Source organism: Dromaius novaehollandiae, chromosome 2, assembly GCF_036370855.1.
Source record: "Dromaius novaehollandiae isolate bDroNov1 chromosome 2, bDroNov1.hap1, whole genome shotgun sequence".
Classification (NCBI taxonomy): Eukaryota; Metazoa; Chordata; class Aves; order Casuariiformes; family Dromaiidae; genus Dromaius; species Dromaius novaehollandiae.
In genome coordinates this window covers 114,082,212-114,101,184 of record NC_088099.1, presented here as the reverse complement: position 1 = coordinate 114,101,184, position 18,973 = coordinate 114,082,212, and the positions used below count along the sequence as shown (strand labels likewise).

At 38.1% G+C, this 18,973-nt stretch overlaps 1 protein-coding gene across 3 annotated transcripts in view; it reads right to left on the bottom strand.

The window, feature by feature from the left end:
- Positions 1 to 18,973, bottom strand: part of PIEZO2 (piezo type mechanosensitive ion channel component 2) — a 320,150-nt gene that overhangs the window by 188,158 nt on the left and 113,019 nt on the right. For all 3 annotated transcript variants that reach the window (XM_064507195.1, XM_064507196.1, XM_064507197.1), the window contains exon 3: positions 11,888 to 12,013. In XM_064507195.1, the coding sequence (XP_064363265.1) occupies positions 11,888 to 12,013 (126 nt within the window). The remainder of the gene's footprint in view (positions 1 to 11,887; positions 12,014 to 18,973) is intronic.

Below are 18,973 nucleotides of genomic sequence, written 5' to 3'. Positions count from 1 at the left end.
CTTGCTCGGCCTTTTTTTTCTTCTCAGACATGAGAGAATTTTGACAACTTTTCAGTGAGAACAAGAGAAGTCATAAAAATAGTTTTAAAACTCATGTAACATAACCGTTGTATAATCTAACTTGTGGAAAGGCTTTTAAGAGAATGTGATGGTAATGAATGGGTGGTATTTCATTTTCAAGCCAGTGCACTTTCATGAGCTAACATTTATTTTAATTAAAAGTTCTCATAAAAATAGGATATGATTAGAGTACAGTAGTAGAAGATAGGGCCAGTCCTGCTTGGCTGTCGAACCACTACACTGGGCAGAATCATAGTGACAAGAGAAACTGGATCTCACTGATCACTAAAAGTTTTCATTTACAAGCTGCAGAATATTCTTAATGACACTTTAAGGTGGGAAAGGAAGGTGAAGGGCTTTTGTGAATCAGTGCTGTGACTACACAAGTAATTCTTGTATGTTGATTCCATCTCCCAGATTTTGTTGAGGCAACTGCTATATTAGTAGCAGCCCCAAGGATTGCAGAAAAGCAGGTCAGGTGTGGAACCTGAGGTCTTTAACTAGAGACTGGCAGACAATATGTTTGTACTTCTGCTGGCTTCCCTTCTCTTTCATGCATTTCTTCCCTCCTGCACACTTTCCTGCCCATCACCACTGACCATCCATCCAAGGAGAAAAGCATGTTCAAAAACCATTCCTGAGGTCAATAGCTCAGTTCTGGAGATAACAGTGATTTACTACATTGCAAAATATATGTATTGCAGATAATTATACTAAAATTATTTCCTTGTAACTAATAAAATCACTGACTTCTTTACTTTTTTCTATTAAACCTCTAAATACTGCATCCTCTGTAATGTTGCCTGTTTTCCACCTCTCTGCAACTCTTTAGAAGCACCCATACTTGCAATCAGAGGCTGAGATCCTATGCCATCATCCACTATGGAACATCTCTCCTTACTGGTAGTTCCCATTTTTAAACTTTCATTGTGAAATTCAATTTTACTATTGAAAGACCAGCGCTGAAATGTGCCCCTTGCTTAGCGAGGCTAGCTAATTGGGTAATTAATTGGTAATTCAATCAGCCTGATTCTTGAAATAGCACAGGTTCAGTATTAAAACTTAACAATCACAGAAAGCTCCTGCTTTAATGAATGAGGCCCCTGAAGAAGAAAATACGCATATGTGTGTATATAAGCAGAGAGAAATTGAGCACAATTTGACAGCATTTTAAAGGGCATCCCTTGCCCCCCTTCCCACAGCACTGGTTGTTAGTCTTTCTGCTAGTCTGGTATTTTAGACTTAGGCAAACATAAAATACCAGATAGCAAAGAATAAGTCAAAGGATAATTGTGAAAGAATAAGGACTGGGAGAACAGAAGTGTTATAAACTTGGAACTGCTTCAATTATTTTTTACTCTTCTTGTGATGCTTGTCTGGGATATCAGTTGTAGCTGGATAAAGTCCGTACCTCACAACTGCATGTATATGAAAAAGTCAGCCATGAAACCAAGTTTTATTTCCTTAATATTATAACAGAAAAAAATCCCAGACTTATAAATATGACTTTCAACAGTAGGTCTTGTAATTCCACTAGTTTTATACTGCAGCCGTGTTTTAATTATTAACACTAAACCACCACACCCTCCAGGTGGAAGTAAGATTTTGAGGACCATTAAAATCCAGCGTGGCACCTTAACTAGGGTCTGTATTTCTAAGAATGATGGTGGGTCGCTAGGTTCTACAATGGAGCCTGTTCTTGGTGTAATTTGAGTCCCTTGATGTTTCCACACTGGAGGTAAGAACATGGGTTCCCTAATGAAACATTACATTATTTGCAGACAAACCTGTGGGGTCTAGAAAAAGCAGAAATTTCCTGGAACCTGCTACTTTGCCATCTGTTGCATTGCTAACAAACCACAAGGACACAATCCATGACCAGGTCAAAATCTGCTGGTTCTGATGGAAGAGTTAAAAATCATTCTATGTACATGTAGGCCTATCTTTTGCATTTTAATATTATTAATTTGTGTGCTAAAAAAATTCCTGAAAAAGAGTTGGTCACATTATATGAAGTTTCTTGGCCATAATGAGTTAGTAGATAAAATGATCCATGAACCAAAATGCAGTATTTAGCACAACATGTTAGCAGTTCTTATCACTATGTCCTTTCCATTGGGGGCTAGCTGTACTCTCCTTAAATGTATCACTGTACACATAACAGAAATATACTGGTAGGATTTTTTTTATTAATTTCTCTGAATTACATCTCTCCTAATTCCCTTTAGGGAAGGTGTGAAATGTTTTGTTCTGTGTTTGTTAAGAGTGCCCTTTTTCATTTCCAAAGTGCATTGTAACAAACTGGGAATACCTCACCCTAAAAAGCTGGAGAAAGCCCTCATCAACAACTAGCTGCAGTACAAAACAATGCTCACCAATATTCTGAGTTTTCAGTTTCAAGATACATATTTGGTATGACTGATGATATTTGGAAATCAAGTTTATCCTCTGGTCACTGTATTTTAAAAGATAGATAGTATATTCTACACTCCTTATTGCTAGACACATTAAAAAATATGATTACTGTTTGGCCATGGAATATTTTTGATTTACTACAACTTTCACAGAAGCTTTCGAAAATCTTTCTGGTTTTAGTCTAGATGATGACTATAATATCTCTGAAATTCAGTTTATTGATTCCTTTAAACAAACCTCTAAAGGAATGTGGTATGATAAAATTCAGTAGTAAACATAGTATATACAGGTGTAAATACTGCACTGCTCCATATCTAAATACCAGGAAAATGGTACAGTTGTAACGAAACAGAAGAGCAATGTTTAACACTTCAAAAACAATTCTACCCTTCTAAACTCATCTAAAAAGTCCTCTTCTTTTGAAAAATATACAAAGTATCCTTTTTTCTTCTTTTGGGAGTATAAAGGAATTTTATTTATTTTGCTGTCTATTAAATGTAAGCACGACAGACTTGCTGCACATTGTTTATGCCAAAGGTACAAGGTGCACTGCCTTCTCACATCCTGCATGATTATTGATTTAGAATTTTGTATCTGGCAGAAACTGAAAGGAATTTTAGCACGTATGTTCCATTAGGAAGCGGACTCAAAACGTGAGAGTTCACACTGTACCTGACCCAGATTTAGGACTGCACTCTAACCCTCTGACGCAGGAGACGTAACCAAAGCATTTCCAGTCAAAGTCAGCAAGGAAAACCTTTTTTCTTTCCCACCCCCCGCCCCACAGGTGGCTCTACTCCATATTTATTTGAACAACACCTTTTGCTTTGTTTCACTGCGCGGTTTCTTTTGCGTCAGATTCCACCAAGCCGCTCAGTGCACCCAGCTTGTTCTGCTCAAGGTTACACTCGAGCCACGACCTGGCCTGGCTCCTCAGCAGCCTGCCGGGCCCCACACCGCAGCCATCTCAGGACACTGCCGCTGGCCCCGGCAACTGCCGGCCTCGCGGCGAAGCAGCGTGGGATGGGCTTGGCACAGCTGGGGGGCAGCAGCCCCAGGGGATCAGCTGACACCGGGACCCCGCAACACCACCAGCACTTGATGCTGAGCTGCTCTGCCGTGAGCCCATGTCATGGCAGAGCAGCTCTGGTCAGCAGCAGTTGTCATCTTAACTCAAATTTCTGCTTCCCAGCTGAGAGCCAGGCTGTGCTGCAGGTATAAAGCATCAGCAGACAGAGCAGCGCCCAGGGGCAAAAGCCCAGGGACCAAAACTGGCCCAAACTGACAATGGAGGCAGAGTCGCTACTGCCTTACAGCTCACAGTATCCCACTAGTAAACCATATTTTCTAGAAATACTCACAATGATCACATAACGTGCAGTGTATAAAGACGTAAACAGTCAAACTCAAGAGAAAGTCCTCAGAAATGAAGTATTTATTCTCTGTTGAAAGCATTTGCCTAAACAGTGATCGACACACAAATACACAGTTTCCTATCCCTAAACAGTAATTTTACATTAAGACTCTTGAGTAAAATGTTTACTTTACAGCAATTTGAATGATCAACAAGGGCACATGTCAGCTTGGTGCTCCACACCAGTGCAGAGCTGCTGCTTACGTACCCCAGATTGCCACAGCAAAACACTGTAAATGAGCCGGGATAACCACTGTAACAGTAGTGGTGGTGCAAGTGCGAAGGTCTAACCCTGTAAAGAGACAAGCTTTCTCACCGTTTGTGTGAGAAGTCTGTTTCTGGCTTTGCGGGGGTCTCGAAAAACTTGTCATGATATGCAAAGCGGGCTTTCTAATATCTGGGAACTTGCAAGCAGTTAGCATTGCATGCTGCCTGTTTCAAAGGCAGTGAAGCATATATATAAGCATATAACGAGGGGACAAGCAATGGACTGGCTACTCACAAAAACATAGAAGGCTCCTCTTTGCACATTTGCTATTTTATTTTAGTGAGAGCACTTCATAAATCAACAAAAATGTCATTCTCTTTTGCTCTGATTGCCTCCACGCATACATTTTGCTTTCCTGGCCGCTATTCAGTTTTATCGAGTGCATCTCCCTCACAGCTGGCCTCAGTCTGCTCCTCACGCTTGCTACGTCTGTGCCTGCCCTTAAGAGGGCAGAGGGAGACAGACAACAGCTATGCTGACCCTCCCGTCAGCAGCCCCAAAAGAAGAAGACAGCACTGGTTGCCCTCTTCTCCACTACCTGCAGTCAAGTGTATTCAGCCTCGCTGCAACTGGGATACAGCAAAGAAAACTTCCCGAGTCTGCATCACGCCGTCAGAAGATGGACCGGGTGCTTTCTCTGGTGTGATATTAGAACACTGTCAAAAGTCCACCGACTTCAGAAACAAACTGTCCACCACAGGGACCTCCCTACACTTTACCAGCTCTTCTCTCCAATGCAAATCTGACTGCCAAAACTGCAGGCTGCAAGCAGCAGTGGGAAGGATCACCTTCATGTCAAATGCAACTCTGCTTCAGTTCAAATACTTAAACTTAGCCAAAGTTTCAATTGATATTGCATTTTTAGATTTACTTCAGTCTGAAATCATCTGATATTTTATGTTTTGTACCAACACATAAATCAATGTCTTTTATCAAAGAAATTTGATGTAGATCATGAGATACAGCACTGGATTTCAGTTCAGCCAAGGAAACATGCTGTGATGCAACAAATAACCTCAAAGTATATAGTGTAATCCTCTGTTTCACTGCATTAGGAATGCAAAAAGAATTACAAACTGTCAGAGTGCATCCCAATGTCAATTTTCCATGAAAAATAGCTTTTTGCTACTCATATCACGTTGGTGAGTATTTTCCCATCAGGAAAATGCTAAGTTTGTATGTTGCATGGAATGTAGGATCTTTTTTTCTTTATGAATAATCCTGAGAGCATCTTAAATGGAGGAACACAAATAAGTATGCTAACATCATTAGAGCATAATTATATACATTGTACAGAATGTATATGTAATAGCTGAAAATTAATATTTAGAATATTGTTTGATTTCTACATGGCAGCTTGTGAGTCTAGAAATAAAGACTCCATAAGCACAATGAACACCAGCTTTCCGAACTGTTATGCAGTAACAGCCAGCAGGAAATTAAGCAGGACCTATCATACATGCCTAAGAAGCAATTACAGAAGCTTCTGTTTCCTCAGTCATAAATTTCCCAGAAAAAAAAAAAAGTTACATTAAAGTGTTGCATAAAGTTACATTAAAAGTGTTGAAGCAATGCTGACATTCAATGTGTACTGAATTAAAGGAAAATTAACTTTCATGTGCAGAATAAACCATTATTGCAAGTTTCTTGTCAGGCCAAAAAACTGCATGTTAAAACCTTTGCCTGATTAGAAGTTTACAGCAGGATGTGCTCCACATAATCAACTGAATTACTCTGTAAATTCTTGACTCTTGGAAACACTGAAGTGCCCAGTCAGAAATGCGCATTGGTAGTACTGCACAACAACCCACCTTTCAAGGATCTCATATGATTAAATATATTTGTGCCAACATAACCTGATCTTGCAGCAGTTTCCAAGGCTAAGCATTCTTTTTAGTCCCAAGTTCTCCTTGACTCCACAGCGGTTCTTTTTCACATATTTCCTGACTCAAACACTGCATATTACCTACATAAGAAACAGTACACCATGAAACCAGAGAACGATAGGAACTATATTCACTTTTTTTTCTTAATGTCATGTCTTCCGCCTTTCTGTCGTTTCTTAGGGTTTCAGGTGTGCTTGCCATGGGAAGCAGCATGAGAAGAGCATCAGCTATGAAGTCTCTACAGACAAGCCATCCTTGCGTTAGTTGTGCTAATCTCTAAAGCATTTACTATTCTTTAAGCTGTGGTATCTCCATAAAGCCATACAGCAGTTCATGCAGCACAAACCACAAAGCAAAACAGTCCCTTTCCACAGGAGTTTACATGCTAAGCTGAGGCAGTGGTTTTTGAATTCACATGGCATCCGGCAAAAGAAAGTACCACAAAGATACAGTCTTACTGCTAGGGATAAGAAACAGAAAACCCATATATTAACTTGCAATTAAGAACAGTAGTCTTCACAGTCCCCTTTCATTTTTAAAAAGAGTAGTAGCGCAACCATCAATTTATTTTAATTAAATTAACCTGCATTCTAGAAACATTTTCAGCTTTCATGAAGCTGAAAACAAACATTAAAACCTAAGGAACATTCTAAAATCATAAAAACATAGAAAACCATAAAAACCATAAAAACATAACATAAACATATTAAAAACAAACATGAAAAGAAACCACTTTTACTATTATTTAAAAGCACTTGCAACCAAAGTAATCCATTAGAAACATAGTTTCACCAAAATATATTTAATGGCAATATATTATATATATTACATATGATTACATATGTAAACTTACTAATTTGCGTAGCACTACTTGGATTAATTTCATTTCAAATGAAGTAACATGATTGAAATGAATATTTCAGAATTATCAGGAAAATTCATAGTCAGAAAATTTTCAGAATATTTGTTCCATGGAAAATTTTACCCTTTCATTTATAGGAATAGGTAAAAAAGATTCTGAAGTCTCAGAATTTCCCATTGCCTGAAGAATCCCCTACCAACTCTGAAGACTGGATTTTTGTCCATATTAGCAAAAAAAACCCCAAAGCTTTCTCCTCTTGCCTGTCCTACAAACTCTGCACAGACACAATCTGACCATTTCTCTATGATAACGTAGAGAACTGCTTCTGACACATTTAAAGCCATTTTTACCCAGACTTTGCCAAGATTGTAATCTTCAAGAATACCCACATGCTCACAAAAATATAATGAAAATGCAGACATTATGCAAGATAATGCCCATTCTTCCTGGAATAAAGGTTTGCTTTTAAACATATGTTTTCCAAACTGAGATCAACCTACGGATGACTTTAGTTTCAACTAAAAGTTTCAGACAGTCCAGGACAGGGCCTCGTACTTCAGTATCAGCATATCACAGAACAAAAGAATGTGAGAAAAAGTCGGGACCAGGTTTTAGGCAGACCCTGAAATGTGGAAACAAAAGAGGAACAGATTTTTTTCCTTGGAACAATGGAGGTGACGGAAAACCCCACAACCCTGCAGCCAGATCGGTCCTTTGAAAACCCTGAGCGGGTCTGCCTGTTCAGGGACAAAGGAAAGGGTCTTTTTCAGTGAAGAGCTTTTAGTGTTTTAGTTTGTCACTTTTTTTAGTTTGCCAGGGATACAGGTGTTCGACCAAAAAGTGTTTGAAAGCCCTCTATCCATCTGCCACTCTCCTTTGCAAAGCATGAAACACTGTAGGAAATTATTTAATCCTTTCCCCCTTTATAAGCAGAAACATAGTCTTTATTTCTGGTGGGGTAATAAGTTCAATGAGAAATACTGCAGCCTTTACAGATGCCGTATTTTTCAAAACCAGTACAACCTTAAAGGAATACTCAAGAGGGTATAAAAGACATGAAATTTTATCAGATACAGAGGAAAATTAGTTTTTCATTCCTATGAAAGGTCTGATGCAGTCCTGAGCCTGAGCTTTCAATAAATAGAGAAACCTAATTTATTTGTACTAGATATTACTGCTTCCTAATATAACCCAAAACCTTAGGGACATACTGGTAGTAATGCAAATACAAAATGGTTTTTCAGCCAAGAAATTATTTCAAATTTATCTAAAACAGAAAGTTATTATGATTCCACAATGGTGGCATGTGTTTGTTTGACATTCACCACAGCATACTGGGGACAGAGAAGTTTCTGAATTTAGTTCCCATGATCTAACAGAGAAGCTATCTAGGCAACTTGGTGCTTTAAGCTCATTCTCCCTTTTTCTTCATACCACTGTTTTGTAAATAAAGTGTCCAAACTGTACACAGTAAACAAATGCAGAAATTCATAGAAAGTCTTTAGAAGGAGATCAAAGTATCTACTGCAGATCCAGCAGCTCTATTATTTGATGTATAAGAAAAAAATCCAATAGTTCTTTCAATGCCCATTTTGGTATTCTAACAAAAATTGAATATGAACTTATATGTGATATATTCTGAAATACTTAAACATCTTCATCCTCTTCCTTTCCCCTTCCTGCTATCATACTTTTTTTTCCCCTCCTTTCTCCTCATATTGTTCCTTTTTCTCAGCTTACAGAGCAGTGTACCAAAAGCCCTGGGCCACACACAGGTGTTAGTTTAATTGACCAGTAAGTGAAATTATCTATTGACAGTTCAAATGAGAGCGACATACAGTTTAATTTATTCAAAGTCAGATTACATTTCTAGCAAAATCAAAATGAAGATTAAAGAAAAATTCAAATATTTCAGGATGTCAAAAAAAGTTTCAATGTGACATTTGCAGATGTCCCTATAAAAAGAGCCACAAGCAAATTAGGAGACAGGATTCAGATAAATTAAAACATTTTGGAAAAAATGGGACAAGTAGAATTTCTATCATAAGGCAGGAATACCCATCTACATAAATATGGGATTAGAAAAAAAACAGTTAATAGCAGATCTGTAAGAAAAGGATTTGTAGGTTACAGTGAATCACAAAAAAGTGTAGTTTTGCTGTTGCAAAAAAATATATATATATATAGTAATACATAAACAGGGAGTGTCATTTGCAGGCACTTGGGTAATTGTAACACTCCAGGATGTGCCAGTAACTTCTCAGCTGAGATACTGCTTAGTCTTGAGCAGTGATCATCAAGAAATATGTGGACCACTTGGAGAAAACCCAAATAAAGCAGTAAGGATAAGGCTAATCTTCCTATAAAACGTGACCCATTAACGAAGTCTGGAGGAATTAAGTTGTGTACAGACAAGAGAACAAGATAAAAGAATATATAGGACAAACATGACTTCAGCCTTCAAATATAGAAAAGGTAACCATGAAAAACAAAGGAAAGTTCTCCATTTCCATAGTAGACTGGAGGAAGAGATTTTGATTAGGGAGATAAAGCTTCCTAAAGGGAAGCATCAGAAGGGACTGTAGAACATTTTCAGCAGAGGACAGAGACCTTAAGAATAAGATAAACAGCTGTAAAATGTGGTTTATTAATGGTTGATCCAGGTCTGGACAGAGAGAAAAAATTCAGTCTTCTGGTCCATACTTCCATACCTCTTAAGGAGTGAAAAGTGTTGAATAAACATGAACAGCTAACTCTAAAAGACTAATTGTTACATTTGCAAAAAAATTGTAATTGTTACATTTATGATTGTAACTGTGCTGGGAGATCGTAACTCTGTCCAGATGCTAGGGGCACAGTGCTGTCCTTTCTCCAGCTATAGCTTCGCACACTGCTGTAGTTGGTTTTGCCAGGCATTATTCATATAGGTGGGGAACAGGAAATACAGCGGGGCTGTGCCACCAAGTAATTACGAGCAGAAGTACTACCAAAATCCTCTGTGGCGAGGGAATTCTGTCTTTTCCTCACCACAAGCAATGGTACCATGAGCAACGGCTCCATTAACAATAATAATTCACCTTACTGCCTGATCTAGAAATGGCCTTAGTCTCGCCCGCCCCTTTCATCCCCAACAGTCTTTATACCTCCTTTAACTTCTCCTTCTGCATCCTGGGGAACCAGTATCTCAAATGCCAGTGCTTTGTTACCCTCACCAGAAGCTCACTGACTGAAGCCATGCCAGTAAATCAAAATGCTGCCAGCTTACTCTGGAGACATGTTCAGGCACTGAAATTGAACAGCTGAATTTTTAGATTGTTACGCTGTTAAAACACGCTCTGGAGCAACCTCCACCAGTGAGTTTTTGTTCTCCCAAACGACCTGCACACGGTTTGGGAGTTCACGTGGGACAAATATCTTTCCTAATAGGTAATTTAAATGCACCCTCTGTGCTGGGGAGGCAGTTTAACAGCGTGGGCCTGGGTCATTTCATGTCAACTGGCCTCAGGGTCGAAGAACGGGGCAACATCTGGGCAACATCTAGCTTACTACTGCAGCCATATCCACTGGTTCTGCCAGGCCACATGTAAGGAAATAGTCATTAATAGTAGCAAGCATAGAGGCTGTTGAATTCAGCTAATGTTAATTACAGATAAAAATGATTTTATGCCATCTCTTTCTTTCACTTCTTCAGGAGTAAACACTTTGGCACAAAGTAATTTTTTTTCTTTATCGGTTCCTACTATAGGTCCCAATTCCCCCCATATAAAGCAAGAAAGGCCATGTGGTTGCATTTCTCTCTTGAACACCTAGGAGCTCTCTACCTGTACAGTGTCAAACACTGATACAATTACTATAATCTGAATAAATATAATCTGAATAAAATCATGTATTTTAGTCATAATAACATTAAAGAATCAGATACAGGAAAGCAACACATCCAGTTCACTCAATCAATTACATACATTTCTGAAAAAAAGAAGATATATATTTTTAAATGCTTAAGATCTGAGTTGAATGAACAAAGCCCAGACATTTGAGTTAAAACTGATATTTCATAAACATAATTGTGCCTTTTACTTTAAGAAATAGTTCGAGTTAAGGGTGAAATGGTAATATTCACTCCACATTTCCTTAGGATTTTGTTGCTTTAAGTCAAATGCTTTACTTCACATAAGGTTCCTTGTGTTTAATTGTAGTATGACTGTTTACTCAAGTGGCAGCAGCATACTCTGTGATAAATTAAGTGAACATTTATCAAAGGTAACTTGACAGTTTTAAACATTAAATGTAAGCATTGTAAGACAACTACAAATATTTTCTACCTGGAACTTATATATTCAAATCACTGAATAGATATTTTAATTAATTTTTGCACAATAAACAATGTTTGCTTATGAATTATTGAAAAACATTTCCTGAGGGAGGAAGATATGAAATGGCATGCAATATATTTTTAAGTAGTGCTTACATATAAATAAAATTGAAAATGCTTCTTCCCACATCACATACACAAGAAAGAGACAAATACTCTTTAGAAACGTAAATCCTGATTTCAAGATTTAAAGTGAACTCAAATGAACAACAGAGTTTCAGCAGAGGCATGACGTGAAGGTAGAGGGGTTTTCATTACTGTAACTCACTTTATTCTTCATACACTGAATTATGAATAAACAACACGAAAGAGTCGCACAGGGTCTGAGGTAATTTTGAGAAAGCCTAAAAGATGAACACATACGACAGTGTTAAACCCAAAGAGAATGCATCTCTGGTGGGAACAAAATAGTTAATAAAATCTCATTTCTTAGACCCACCTAGTCTTTGTGTCTAACTAACAGTAATTCTTAAGGCAACAAGCTGGGAAAGAGGCTGCATAAATGATAAGAGCACAATGGTATATGCCTACTCATCAACCCTTCACCTTTTAAACCACTGAACCATTTGCAAACTTAAAATGCTAATAAAAACTAAAAGGTTTTACTCACAGTTAAAACCAGGTTCAATATTTTTTCCAGCTTCAAGACTGTTTATTGTAATCTGAAAGATGATGTGCAGCAGCAGAAACGATAGACTGGTGAAACACAGAGATTTTAATAATCGTCCTGTATGCCCTATAAAACAAAATAGTAAGATAGATACAATTAGTGAAATTCTTAATATTGCTTACAGGTTTTCAGGATAAAAACAGTATCTTGATGAGCGATATTTCTACAGTCAGTCATTTCCATGTTACTCATGATTGCCCCTTGAGGAGAAATTGCAAAAAGCATCCTTATATTATAGTGTCTTTTAAGTACTTCTCTTTAATCACAAAAGCCACTGATGGTTATTACTGGTACAATATTTTCCTTCTACTTTAGTACCAAAAAAGTTTCCTCAGTCTCCCGATGGCAATTTTACATCAAGAATAACATCAGTATGCATATCACCATGTTACCTGATATAAAGACAAAGTAAGGACAGTATTTCCAATCTTGAGAAAATAAAAACTTATTAATTTAATTACTCTTTCCATAACAAATGACATGGGAGGAGTTATAACAACACAAAACCTCAGTTCAGCTCAGGAGCATAGACATACTTTCAAATGAATGCTTTGCTTTGTGCAAACTGCCCTGTTTCTCTTCCTTCAGCAGCTTTTTGAAAATAATTTTCAGTATACACTGTAGGGGAAGACTGTGCCAGATGCACTTGGTCATAGATTCTTTAAGATTTACTGGATATCTATAGCCAAAAGCCAATAGAAAATGTTTGCAGCAGACTTTAAAAATGCCTTATAAATCCTTAGGAAAGACTCAACTTCATTACAAGCAGCCAAATTTGCAAGCACTGAATAAATAAACTATTAGTACTTCAGAAAATATGCATCTTTAAGACTAGGTTGTCTTGCTAATAAAAGACAGCATTAAATATCACCCTATTTGACCTGTTTACAAGAGAAGTTGTATTTCTTCAATATTTTATAGATAGATTTTATACCACCCGCTTCATGCATTTGAGGGTAAGTTTCTTCTATACAAATCAAGAAACAAAACTGCCAAAATTCTTCCCCGAGATTGTAAGCAAAGCAGAGTATGCCTGGGAAAGGTTCACCCTACGCACACCCTGTTTTTTCCATACTTTTCCTTACGCATCAGTTATGTGGTACCGCTAGAAAGAGGGTGATGGCTAAGCAACTGTGGGCCCAAAGTGGGTCCAAAAGCTCACGCAAGGGAGTCACCCAGCTCCATCTGTCAGGGCTGGGCAGGCCCGTGGCTTGAAAGGGGAGCGCTCCCTCCGGGGCGGATCTGATATGCTGCATGGGAACAGTCTGCTCATCTGTCATAAAAGTCCTTTTGAAATCTGGCAAGCAGTTTGTAACCACTTGCGCTACAGGCAAAGACGCAAAGGCCATGGACTACAGAGAGCTAAGGCAGCACTGGGGAATGCACTAGTTTAAGACAATTTTTTTCACCACCGCAGTGCATGCACAAAGCAATTCGCCAATCAGTACGCCTCTCCATAAAATTGCCTTTAGTTCCTCTTACACACTAAATCTTAAATCTTTCAGGAACTGATTATCACCTATTATATCTGCCTAGTATTATTGCAGTGTGATCTTAACTGGAACATCGAGACATCTCTACATGCTGGATGCTTTAAGTATCCAAGCTTTAGGTATCTTTAAAGATGATAGAAAATATATAAAGTATATATTGTTGTTCTTTGTTGATGCCAGTAATTGGAAAGAAAGTTTTGTTGATTTGATAATTATATCACATTGATTTCATGGATTTTAGTTCAGGTCTATTTCAGAGAGAAAGAAAAATTCCGTGACAAAAAAAAAGAAACCTATTCCTCATCCCCAGGCTGGCAAAATGATGGCTACAATACTGGGGACCAGAGCAAACAATTCACAGCTAAGACTATATACCAATATAAAGGTTATTCATGAGGCAATAAAATATGGTTCCTATTCTGTATCTAGCCTGCAGACAACTTTCTGCTTTATACTCGTTACAGTTTAAGCATGTCCTCTATAGTCCAGGTGGCAGTTTTTAAAACACAGAATCAGATAAACATGATTTATAAATAGTTAAAACCTTTCTGTCTCACTCCAACAGACTCAAAACTTTTCTTATATGATCATTATCTTGACAGTGCAAACTTCAGTACTGAATGTCTGTAATGAACTTCCCTTATATGTTTTTTTTTTTAATTAAAAGTGCAATTCAACAATTCAAACAAAATGAAAAATGATAAGGTCAAGTCTGTGTATGAATTTCTATGATCTGAAAAGGAAGCGAAATTCACTAAGTATATGCTTTGTATGAACTCTTCACTAGTCCTATCTGGTAAGACAGAAATTAGACAATGTGGGCTGCAAACTGTTGCGAAACAAACAGTAGATTTTAAATTCTTTGGATCTGAGGCCATTTTCTTGCTCCACATGCACAGAAGCTGGCCTGGTGCCCTGGCTTCAGACAAATGCTTCTAAGCACTATGAAAGCATAAATAACAAAACAGCTAATATTTTCAGAATCACAACAGAACAATGAATATAAGACAATCAGCTTCATGTTATTAAATCAGTTGTTAAATATGATGTCATATGGAATGCAATCCAAATATTGGTAGGTTTACAGTTTTTTGGCAGGTTTCGATATTTGGTCATTTCTCCTGCATTAGCAGATCCCAGACACATGGAATTATGAGATCGCTGCCTATTTAATATACGTTAAAAAGAAATTTGTATATCTTGAAGTTGAAGACGAAAGTTTGAAAACACAAACTCCAAGGGCTCAACAGCTATATGTAAAATGCAAAGATTTTTAAGATAGTCTGGTGATATCTGAAGTTCTGAGTCATAAGCTCTCTTCAGTGCTTGGGAGTTAACAATTCCCTAAACATCAGTACTGAATTTTTCACACAGAATTGGAACTGGACCATTTTTTGACAAAATTATTTCCCATCAGTCCCCACAGGGGAAAAAAAATGCAATACAATTAGCAAATGCCCATTAATTTCCCAAACTATTTTCATTAAAAAGAAAAAAAATAAATAAAAATATTCGGTCCACCTTTCAGTATCCCAATTGTTGTTTCTTTCCAAAATATACCTTGATTTTAAACTTCATTTTTTAAAGCTTGAAAACAAGCACATTTGAGTTGTAGACTGAACAAAGCATTTCTTTAGTGAAGCCTTAACTTTTGCAACTGTCTTCCTTTTAGGAACTGCAGAAAATGTTGAAGCAATATCCCTTTTGCACAAACTCAGGGAGAGTTTTAGAGCTCGTGTTGATAAATAAAGCCATAATGTGCTCATAAATATGGCAGAAGAAATAGACCCCTAGCAGGCAGCTAGAGGAGGTTTATGCAGAGTTACCCTTGAGTATTCCTCAAGGCTGACTCTTTTCGTGGCCATCAGTGGGACAGAAACACCCTCAAACCCTGCCAAGCCTCAGTTCTTTGCATGCCCCGCTCTCAGCGGCACCATCAGAAACTAGACACTTGAAGTCTTTGGAGAAAAATAAGAAATACTATGCTCCTGATTTCAAAAGTTTTGGAGAGACGTCAACAAGCTGGGAGAAATGGGAGTTCTAAAAAATCAGTGAATTACTGGATATGTAATTTATGCCAAGGAAGAAGTGACAGATTTGGATAAGGGATGAGTTTCAATTTATAGTGGGGTTTGCATAAACCCATTTGACTGTATTTTAACTTACATTTTTCTTTCTACTGGAAACTTTGTTCTAAATTACACACAGACAAAATTAACTGCATGTGTACAGGACCAAGCTGGTGAGAAAAGAGACAGCTGAAATTAAACTCCCAAGATAAAACAAAGCTTTTTAAGAGTGAGCAAAAAAGATTTTTGCTACCCTACTTTTGCTAAAATTTATCTTAACTGGTCAATGTATCTGTTCAAATGTATCTTAACTGTTCAACTGCCTTACTGTTGTTGCATGTGAAAATCCAGCTGACATGAATATGAGCTGCCAGTCTCGCAAAGAAAATGCATACTATTCAGAAAGCCTCACTGAGACAACAGATGCATGGGAAAGCAAATGTCCACAAAAATCCAAACAGAACTCTGATCACCTCCTTTTTTCTTTCACGTATAGACTTAGATGTCCCTCTGGCCAGCTGCTTTAATGTGTAGACTCACTTTAAGAGAAAACACCTTCACAACTATTAAGAGAATAATCTTCTTATAACCATGCAGTGAAGAAAATGCAACAAATCTACAAATCAGCAGCTAAACACATGGGTTTTTAGCTTTAGAGCCAGGTTCTGATGTTCTCAGCCCCAGAGTACTTCCATGGGCTTCAGCAGATTTGCAGACGGAGAGAGCAGAACCGCCGCAGCACAGCGGGTATGCTCTCAGGCGGGGTGTGCCATTCCTAACAGGTTTTGGTAGGGCTAAAACCTGGCGTGTGCATTCAGAAACACACCCCGGTGTGTCAAGGAAACACACTGGGAGGCTGCTCCAGCCCTCTGGGCTCTGAAGCAGGATTCGGGGAAAGGGCTTTTTCCCCTGTGACCAGCCCTGCCGGAAGCTGCTCCGGATGCAAAGGCTTCATTCCCCTCTTGCTTTCCAGCCCAGCTGCAATGCTAAACTGGATTCAGGAGGGCCAAAAACTTTCACACATGGCAGAGGAATCCATTTTTTATTTTTCAAAGGTAATCCAGCCAAGAGCTGGATTAGTGATGGCACGTCCCCCCAGCCACAGGCATGTAACCTCAGCACAAGCAACTATTTGAATGTGCCCGGCTGGGACTGCTGCCTCTGACAAACACACACATCTCTTGCCTGCCTACACCATGATCGTAGGCAAAGGTGGAGCCCACTTCTCCTTCTGCTGATCACAACACTTCCCCTGCAGAATAATACATGGATTTATGTTTAGACGGGCAGTGTATACAGGTTTGTACACTTGATCTTTTCTGCTGCCCCTTCCCTAAAACAAGAGAGTGAGTACAACCAAAATCATTTTTTTTTTTTTTCTGTGCATGTGGAACTTCATAAGGGCTGCTTCGAAAATGGTGTGCGAATGGGACCTGGGATAACTAATGGCCAATTGTCACTGCAATCTGCTTAAAAATCACGTATATTAGCTTTAACAATATCTGACCAACAGCCTAGGCTATTCAGAAAAGCCTACAGAGGCTCTGAAAAATTACAGAGGGAACGTTCCCATTGCTTGCAGGATGCATTTTCATTTTATGCAATTTCTTCTCCTTCTGTTCCATTACATGGTGTGCAACAGAAGACAGGTTGAGCCTCTGATATTGCTAATAATACTTCTAATAAATTATAATGAGTTTTTATTAAAAAGTATTAAGCATATATATACGGAAGTAAGAAAGGTGATAAGAAAGTTCAAAGGGTCAGTATCTGTTCTGCACACTGCAGTGTTATCATGAAAGAGAAAACTAAGGAGGAAAAGGATGGATTTTAAAAATTAATTTAATGCAGTTTGCAATTCAGGCAGCATAATTCCTTCATCACGATCATACAGATGTCACTAAAGAATAGATATGAGTGCCTTTGGGAGTCTTATTTGAAGTTTTTATTACTTTGCATTTGGACTTTTCTAAAATATAAAAATTATTATAGAACACCTTAGCGTTGAATTTTCTGATTTCAGTTGGTTTTCAGAGAATTATAATATCTCTTTAGCCATACATTTTTCCCCAAGCTGCTGTCACACTTTTATTTCTACTTCAACAGTTTTGCTTGGGAATTTTTTTAAAAACATTTTTTATTTAGTAGGCAGCAGATAAAATACTAAAAATAAAAATCTTTGATAATGTATAGTGAGTGATAAACATTCATGCGCACTTACCTCCCGAACTAGTGACTCTTCAGCTAATAAAGATACTCCATTATAGCCATTCAGAATTTATTTTTTAATAAACCTCCTCATCAGTGACAGATAACACTAAAGTGCTCTGAGGAAGATGCTTAGTTTGAGTAAACTCGTCCTAAAGCACAGACAGGATCAGTTGCACAGAATTTGTTTAAGCTAGAAATTTTAAAATCTTAAGTTCTTAATTTCCCATCAGGAAATCCAGCACCACCTCAGAGCCTCACTGGAATCAGGGTCCCAAGATTTTAAGTTTTGTGGTCCACGGTTCCAAATATGAGTCTATCAACATCATCTGCCCTGTTTTATATTGGGGCAGCTGCAGTGGGGAAGGCTGGAGAGTCAAGTAAACATTTAATTCGAAGCTTCTGTTCTGTGGAAAAATCTGGAATTTGTGGGGTTATTTGAACTGGAATGAAAAATAAAAAAAGTCAAATTTCCCAAATAAAAGAAATCCCACCTTTGGTCTGCTCTAAGAGCCTTAGGATGTCACAATTAACCTACTGAGATAAATCCGAGAGAAGAGTTCTGAGTTAAAGTTGGCTTTCCTCAAAGTTTCAGAGGCGAGTTTGGGTCTAGCTAGTAATCAGAAAAGTAGCATCACTGAATGCAGCACAAACATCTGTCACTTCAGCCGCAAGTGTCAAACTTCAATGCACACACTTACATACAGATGAAAGTTAATAAGCAGGAAATAAGTGCTGATACTCTTCTTCCATTTCAGAAGAAAACCTTGTATCTCAGTATGTACCGTCCCCTTTCTTGAATTTGTCACTGCTACTGTGCACCAATTAACACATCCAAATACTTTCTGATGACTTTCTGATGTAGGAGGAAGGATGTATTGCCAAGTGAGTCCTATATTCAGCTGAGGTTTTCAGAGATGACTACAGAGTTAAGTTTTCAAGCCACACAGTAATTTAGTCCTGTCTAAGAAGGCATTTAAGTACATGCTTGTCTTCAAGTACATGAATAGGGAGTGAAGTGCCAATGAGTTTCATAAAAGGTTCATAAAATAAGCCTGACTGCACAACTGCTGGGGTATCAACACTTTATGTGACCAGCCTTAAAGCACCCAGCTTGAAATTCAGTGGAATTCAAACCCTTTTAGATACCTCTGCATTATCTGTCCACTGTTTAAATCAGTACTCTGCACACGCTAATTTTCCCTATTTCTCCATCCAGTCGCAAGGTGTATTTCTGTCCAAGTACGCAGCATAGG